The sequence below is a fragment of the Capra hircus genome, chromosome 4 (assembly GCF_001704415.2).
Source record: "Capra hircus breed San Clemente chromosome 4, ASM170441v1, whole genome shotgun sequence".
Lineage (NCBI taxonomy): Eukaryota > Metazoa > Chordata > Mammalia > Artiodactyla > Bovidae > Capra > Capra hircus.
Window position 1 is genome coordinate 79,984,357 of NC_030811.1, and position 9,016 is coordinate 79,993,372.

A 9,016-nucleotide genomic window follows, 5' to 3' on the forward strand; every position below is an offset into this window, starting at 1 on the left:
CTTATCATACTGCTTGTGCTAGGAAAGAGGTACAGATATATGTAACTCCAAGAACTCACTGTGACTATTATAGTGCTAATAAAAGCAAGTTAAGCTTATAATGAGCAAGTAAGAATAAATGTCAGCAGTCTATCCAAGTACCTGACAAGATATTTTTAGTACAAATCATGGAGTCCATTAGCCACAGAATTAGGAAAAGGACTGCAGAAATCTTTAGAGGAAAGAAACTGTTGACCTTTGCCATTTCCCTCTGTCACTAGGAAACATTCTTTGGAAAACTTAAAGATATTTCCATGAGACTGTTGTATAGATCAATAAAGTCAGTGCATATAACATGTTCAAGGGAGGAAAATTGTATTTCTCTAAATATTCAACCTTGACATTTATTGCTTTCTTTGATATACAAAAGGACTTTCATTGGCTTGTCTTATGAAGATAACTAACACAGTGTTTTCATAAAGGACTGATACAAAAGTGGAGAGTTTTGAGTAACTTGTGAAGCTAATGAAATGAAATAATGCTAATAGTTATCTTGATTGCAGACTGCCACTATTGGTGATGAGAAGGCAGAAATGTTCAAAAATCAAGTGACTGGAAAAATAAACCTCCTTGCCCTGATAGAAATGATCTTAATGAGTGTTGGTGCAGTGATATTTATTGCTTTTACAATATCATACTGTGCATGTAGACTGAAGAATGCAAAATAAGTAAGTAAAATATATAACAATATATATATGGCTTTAGTAACATTCATTTATATATTACTTGCTATTTCATCAAAAAGGGGTTACAAGTTAGGCTATAAATATTTCTGCACATGTCTGGCCAACTATCATTTCTGATACGTCCTTGAAGTTTTGAAGCTTAATGAAAATTAAAACATCAATGAATCTGGGAGGAATGGGCTAAAATAGGAAATTGTCACATGATGTGTGACAAAGAATATTACACAAAAGCTATATATGTACTTCTTATTTCTAGCTAGTTAATTATATTAAAATTACAGCTAATTAACAGGTCACTAAGGAAATTTATGTAAAATTGAAGATGGTGGATATTTGAGGAGACTGGAATTTACAAGGGAAGAGAAAATAAAAAGGAAAAGTACATGAGCTAAAAATTAATGACAAATGAAAACAATAAATGATAGAGATAAAATAAGATAAAATATGCCACTTTAAAATGAAAATAGCGTATTAATATGAACAGGATTGTTGCATATATACATGCTATCCAAAATCACAATGTGCACGACAAATGTGTAATGTGGAAGCCCTAATGAATGATTACAATACATGAGCTTAAATTGAATATAACAGTACAAGAAAACAGAAGACAAACAATGTTTGTAACAAAATTACATTACTCAGAGTTTACAGGAAAAATCAGATAAATACAGACAGATTTGAGTTTTGGCAAAAACTATAGAGGTGTTTTAAGCCTCTGTGCTTTAGATACTACTGCCCATGCCCTCTTATACACAGAGGAATGAATGCCTGAATGTATCTTCCCTGAGCCTTTCTTTAATAATCATACATGGCATAGGTGTGACCCATAGTTTCTATCTGCCATCTTTCCAGGAACATCAAAAAATATATACAATCAAATTAAAAGCAATATACTTGCTATGAAAAACCATAACTTAAAACAAGTCTTGTTACTGTATGCTTCCAATCCAAGCGCGGATTTTAAGTTGTCTTATGTAGAAATTCTGGAGCTGCTATTGATAATTACTGAGCTTTTAGTATGTGCCAAAGTCATGGTAACGATTTTACACGAATTATCACAGCTATTCCCTAATAATATTTTATGAGTTTCCAATAAGCAAGGATTCATTATCATCCATTGTAAATTATGGAGTCATTTCTGAAAGTCATAAATTTAAACAGAGCAAAATTATCCATTTTCAAAGTGTGATATCAGTCAAAGTGAATGTCAAGAAAAATTAAATGGAAAATTTGGACCAATTTTTTTTTTTTGGATTATGAGATTTTGAGTTTGAGCCTAGGAAGGCACCTCAATCTTTCTTTCTGATTTCTGTCACTACTTACTAAAAAGAAGACAGGACAATTCTGCCTACAACCCATTTGATAAGAATGTATTCAAAATGCTAAACTAATACACTCACATCATAACACATAAAGGATATATTGCATCACCTTTAAGACCTGTCATCAGTCTAATAATAATTAAACAAAGTAATCCAATTTATATAATAAACAAAAAGATCATCCACTGAAAATTTAAAATATAATAAAATTTGTTCAAGTGGAAAAACATGCTTTTCAAAATGAAGTACAATAGTGGTAAATTTTTTTCTATATTGTTCTCTATTGAAACTACATGAACAATTTCATCAGTGCTTAATGAGCCCTGAACATCAGTTATCATGGTTTTGTACCTGGCTATATGAAGGCGAAAGACTGAAAACTTCCCAGAGTTCCTTTCTCAACATGTATTAATATACTGCTTTGCCTTAACATCTGATTGTTACAAGGAAAATTACTGCTTTTTACACAATGACATATCTTTTTTTTTTCTTTTCAGATAGAGAAGAAAATTTTTTATGTAGATTAATTTATTTACTAGATTTAGAAAAATCCCAGATAATAGATGTTCTTAAACAAACCTCAGTTTTGAATATCACAACAATTATGCCTTTTGGAAGATTTATAGATAATTGAAAAATAAGGAGATGGATGTACTAGAGGGAATAAAGCAAAGGTGGGAGAGTGAAGGTGTGGTTTTACTCAATGGATCACAAAGAGAACGAGCCAACAGTCTTTTCTAAAGCAGTAGTACATACACAGCTAAACGGAGGATGGTCTGAAGGGACAGCAAGGAGTGGAAATGCTCATGCAGAGCAGATATAATGAGTGACCCTCCTTATCTGACTGTGTGCAGCTCTTGAGAGCTGGGGAGGAAACTTCCATGTTCCCTGGAATGGGAAAATAATTGCTTTATCCATAAAATGCATCATAGAATTTTTCTCTCCAGCTTGAGAAATTGGGCTAATCACTAGAAAATATGACACCTTCAGTACAGAATTTAAACATTACCTGTTTCATTTTTCCACAGCTTTCCAGTAAGTACTTACCTTTCTTTTCCTTTCCAGGAAGCAAATGAGTCTTTGTGCACCAGTTACATCAGGACCATTATTAATATCGACCTACAAAATGAAGATTTAATATGCTTTATTTTTGCAAAATATACCTTATAGTTGAATAACTTGTGTCCCTTTTTTTTTTTGCACTGAGCAGTAGCACATTTCAAAGGATTATTAAAATGTCATTAAAATCCATACTTTGAACAACAACAAAAGCACCTTTTAAAATTCGACATGTTCACAATGGAATGGATTTCAGTTTCTACAGATGTGGCTTGGGTACAATCCAGTATTTTTATTTCTCCATGGATCTTCCCAACCCAGGGATTGAACCCAGGCCTCCTGCATTACAGATGGATTCTTTACCAGCTGAGCCACCAGGAAAGCCCAGCTCTTCTGGAAACCTGAGCTAATTTTCATCTTTCTGCTCAGCTGCATACAGCTTATGCTTGGAAACTTCAGAATGCTGTGCTATTACTAAGAGGTGTAAATGATAATCCAGATATTATTGTGCGGAAGATCATCAAGTACATAATGTGCATTCAGAGTTATTTGTTGTAATATTTCTTGCTTTCATAGTCACCCCAGAAAGACTGGTTTCAAACATTAAAAGATACTGTTTCTCAAAATCTTGTGCTTTGTGCAATTCCTGTTGTGTCACAAAACATTTGCTCTAGTTTTCTATCTGATTATTCTATCTGAATTTTTATTTCTTATGAATCTCTATTTCCTTCTGAAATATTATTTCTAAATTCAACCTTAACAAGATTTTTCCTTAGCTAATTTTTGAGCCAGTTTGGGGAAAATGAAATAAAAAGATACTTGGCCATGCTTTAGAGTCGCAGGACTTAAAATCTAGATTATGAAGGATCTTTCCTTTTCATTAGATGGCATGTTGGTAGGAAACCCTGCTTTCCTCAGCAGGGGTTCACTACTGGTTGAGACCACAAGTCCTCCTAAAAAGGCTCCCCATAGAAAGGAAGATAGACCACATTCTTCTCTGTGTTTTAAACACAGGTTTATAGCGTAAACTGTTGGTAACTAGTTTGCTTGGATAATAAAATCCAGAATAATTTAGTTTCTTCATGTTAGCTGCCAGGCTAAACCCTGAAAACCTCACAATGAGATACCACCAATTCAGAATGATATTTTGAAAATCTGAAGATACTCAAAACGTATTGATGTAATGTCCTTGCATTTAATTGGGAGGGAAAAAGTAACCTCCCAATGTATGGAAATCTACGAACCAAGACATTCTCTTCAGATACTTAAAAGTCTACTCTCTTTGCATTAGGATATCTGTGAACATTCTAGTCTAAGAGAAATACAAAGGAAACTTTACTTCTTAAACTAAGTAGGACTGGATGCTGTATAGTAGAAACTCTTCAAAAGAAGTGGACGAAAATTACATATCTACCTCATGGCAAAACTGCATAACCAATCAATAATTCATTTTTAAATTTTCATATAGAAATGCATCCCATTGTATGTAGGTACCAGGAAAATGATTTTCACTTATGTGTCTATAGGTAAATACATGCATATTCTAAACCCTATCATTCCTCACCATGCTTTCTCTAAACTCTATATATTAATTATAAAAGGAACAAGAACTCATACTCAAACATTACTAAAATACATGAAAAATACCCAATAGAAAATATACTTCCTTTAATACATGAGACATAGATTTTTTACATGAAAAGTGGATTTGGATGTCTGTATGTTTCTGTGTGAATGTGCGTGTGCTGAGTTGGGAGTGGCATTTTTGAAAATGTATTAAACATGTGACTTGTTTGACCAAGGCAAAGTGTCAATGTACACATGGATGAATCTTCATTCTTTACTCCATAGAAAATCTGTACTATTTGGTAAAGTGGCACATTTGCATTCTAAAGTATGCTTAATCTCTATTAAACTATAGTTGTTCAAAACTGAAGTTCGAAAATGAATAGCATGTGCAAAGGAGTTAACCTAAGTTAGGAATCTATAGCATCTTAAAATGGGTGTGCGCTGAAAAGAATGTGAAGAAAGAGAACAATCTCCACAACTTTTGGTTTTCAGGAAAAGTAATATAATTTAAAGGAAAAAAAGGTGTAGTAATAAGGAAAGATGGTTATCCATGAAAATTTGTTCTTGTGAAAATGCTGGATATTTGCATTTGGAATTTTACACATGTATTAATCTGTCTATCATAACCCATTATCAACGTCTGAACTATACACTGACCATATTTAGAGCTGGAGTTTGTTGCAGGTGTGTTGCAACGGTCAGTTCAGAGTTTCAGGTTGAAGTTCAATATATCAGATACACTGTGGCTGCTTTCTCTTTGTCTGCCTCTTCAGGCCCATCTACAACTTTAAATAACCACTCCACTTAAATAATCACTGTCTATTACATAGTTCTGCATATACAAATGGGATTACCTGTTTGCTTTTCTGAATTATTTGCAGTAAGCTTAGCTAATGAACTAATAAGGAGTTAGTGTTGGATACTGGTATCAAATACATACAGGCATACTCTGCTTTTTCCTTTCCTATCTCAAAGGCAGCTGCGGTTTTAAATATTTGTGAAAATAAAAACTCCCTCTATTAGAAAATGATTTGCTTTCCATTTGTAATTTTAAATGTGCTTTACTTCAATACTGTTTGATATGCTACTATAATTGTATATTTGCTGTTCTGTCTATATACCAGTTTTGACATATTAACTCCTGTTTTCTTTTCCCAACTGTTCTCAGATGCTAGTAAGCTTATATGCAAATATTTCAGAAATGCTCCATTCTACACTCTCAAGAAGAGAACTGTGACATAGTTAGGGCAGACATAAATGTTTTAAAGTCTTGTTTTTTAACTGTGTGAAATCTGAGTCAGATGCATTAGCATTACCTATAAACTTGCTAAAAATGCAGAATCTCAGTTGCCAACTCAGACCTACTGAATCAGAACTTGTAGTTTCAAAGGATCCCAAAGAGAAAGAGAGAAAGAGAAAGAGAGAGAGAGAGAGAGAGAGAGATAAGAAATTGGAAGAGTCCTGATTTAAGAAAGATTGAAACTGAATTACCTGTGTAACAGCTTTATTTGACCTGTTCATGGTAATAGTTTGATTTATCACCAGACTGACTAAAAAGATAAAGAGAGCAAAACTACAGAAGTATAATGAGATGAGGGGAAATCCAGCAGACTTTAAAATTTTCTATAAATATTTCACTAAGTTTTGCCCATTGCTTGTTGAGCTTGTAAATGCTATTTCCAAATGGTGCAATTCAGTCCAGTTTGGTCATTCAGTCACGTCCGACTCTTTGTGATCCCATGGACTGCAACAGGACACGCCTCCCTGTCCATCAATGAGTCGGTGATGCTGTCCAACCATCACATCCTCTGTCATCACTTTTTCCTCCTGCCTTCAGTCTTCATAGCATCAGGGTCTTTTCAAATGAGTCAGCTTTTTGCATCAGGTGGCCAAAGCACTGGAGTTTCAGCTTTAGCATCAGTCCTTCCAATGAACACCCAGGACTGATCTCCTTTAGGATGGACTGGTTGGATCTCCTTGCAGTCCAAGGGACTCTCAAGAGTCTTCTCCAACACCAGAGTTCAAAAGCATCAGTTCTATAGTGCTCAGCTTTCTTTATAGTCCAAAACTCACATCCATACATGATTACTGGAAGAACCATAGCCTTGACGAGACAGACCTTTGCTGGCAAAGTAATGTCTGCTTTTTAATATGCTGGCTAGGTTGGTCATAACTTTCTTTCCAAGGCGTAAACATCTTTTAATTTCATGGCTGCAGTCACCATTTGCAGTGATTTTGGAGCCCCCAAAAATAAAGTCTGTCAGTGTCTCCACTGTTTCCCCATCTACTTGCCATGAAGTGATGGGACCAGATGCCATGATTTTAGTTTTCTGAATGTTGAGCTTTAAGCCAACTTTGTTACTCTCCTCTTTCACTTTCAAGAGGCTTTTTAGCTCCTCTTAACTTTCTGCCATAAGGGTGGTGTCATCTGCATATCTGAGGTTATTGATATTTCTCCTGGCAATCTTGATTCCAGCTTGTGCTTCATCCAGCCCAGTGTTTCTCATGATGTACTCTGCATATAAGTTAAATAAGCAGGGTGACAATGTACAGCCTTGACGTACTCCTTTTCCTATTTGGAACTAGTCTGTTGTCAGCTGTTATGCTCAGCTCTGTTGCTTCCTGACCTGCATACAGATTTCTCAAGAGGCAGGTTAGGTGGTCTGGTATTCCCATCTCTTGAAGAATTTTCCACAGTTTATTGTGATCTACATAGTCAAAGGCTTTGGCATGGTTAATAAAGCAGAAATAGATGTTTTTCTGGAACTCTCTTGCTTTTTTGATGATCCTGCAAATATTGGCAAATTGATCTCTGGTTCCTCTTCCTTTTCTAAAACCAGCTTGAACATCTAGAAGTTCATGGTTCACGTATTGCTGAAGCCTGGCTTGGAGAATTTTGAGCATTACTTTACTAGCATGTGAGATCAGTACAATTGTGCAGTAGAGCATTCTTTGAGCATATTCAGATGGTAACAGGAATTTATAGGTTCTATATGGCAGAGTAGAGGGTGAGGTGGCAGTAACTTTGTACTCTCAAGATTTCTGAAATGTGTTATTTGCTTTGCTTTACAATATACATGACAAATATCCATGTTTACTGTATGTAAAGTAGGAGATAGGTCACGGGTAGGGCAGAGATACTAAACTCTGGAGATACTCACCAGAGTTTATCTGAGATGGAAATTATGCTTTGGAATAAAGGCACTCTTGAGGACCCTGGAGTTTTATATATCACATAAACTATAAGGAATATATTAATAGCCACAGAGCTTTAGCCCAACCCTAAAGCTGCCAGAACTTACACAGACCTGGGAAATAGACTCTTGGAGGGCTCAAACAGAACCTTGTGTACACCAGAACCCAGGAGAAAGGAGCAGTGACCCCACAAGAGCCTGACCTAGACTTGCCCATGAGTGTCCAGGAATCTCCAGTGGAGGCGTGGGTTGGCAGTGGCCTGGTGCACGGTTGGGGGCACTGAGTGTAGCAGTGCCTGCATGGGACCTTTTGAAGGAGGTCCCCATTATCTTCAATACCTCCACCATAGTTTGGCTCCAGGTAAATAACAGGGAGGGAAAACAGCCCCACCCATCAAAGGAAAATCGGATTAAAGATTTACTGAGCATGGTCCTGCCCATAGGAACAAGACCCAGTTTCCCCCCCAGTCAGTCTCTCCCATTAGCAAGCTTCTATAAGCCTCTTATCCTTCTCCACTGGGGGCGCAGACAGAATGAAAACAAAAATCACAGAAAACTAACCAATCTGATCACGTGGACCACAACTTTGTCTAACTCACTGAAACTACAAGCCATGCTGTGTAGGGCCACCCAAGATAGGCGGGTCATAGTGGAGAGTTATGACAGAATGTGGTCCACTGGAGAAGGGAATGGCAGACAACTTCAGTATTCTTGCCTTGAGAACCCATGAATAGTAGGAAAAGGCAAAAAGATAGGACAGTGAAAGATGGACTCCCCAGGTCAGTAGGTGCCCAACATGCTACTAGAGAAGAGTAGACAAATAACTCCAGAAAGAATGAAGTGACAGAACCAAAGCAAAAACAACAGCCAGTTGTGGATATGACTGGTGATGGAAGTAAAGTCCAATGCTGTCAACATTTTAGGATCAGTGAAATAAAATGGACTGGAATGGGTGAATTTAACTCATATGACCATTATATCTATTATTGTAGGCAAGAATCCTTTAGAAGAAATGGAGTAGCCATCATAGTCAACAGAAGTCATCAACATAGTCCAAAATGCAGTACTTGGATGCAACTTCAAAAACGACAGAATGATCTCTGTTCGTTTCCAAGGCAAACCATTCAGTATCACAGTAATCCAA

The 9,016-nt window shown here is 36.1% G+C and overlaps 1 protein-coding gene across 7 annotated transcripts in view; it reads left to right on the forward strand.

Moving 5' to 3' along the window:
* Positions 1-3,735, forward strand: part of LOC100860959 (CD36-like protein) — a 39,897-nt gene extending 36,162 nt beyond the window's left edge. For 3 of the 7 annotated variants that reach the window (XM_013963209.2, XM_013963210.2, XM_013963206.2), the window contains 2 exons: positions 543-707; positions 3,116-3,735. In XM_013963209.2, the coding sequence (XP_013818663.1) occupies positions 543-707 (165 nt within the window). In that variant the 3' untranslated portion in view covers positions 3,116-3,735. 7 annotated transcript variants of the gene reach the window in all.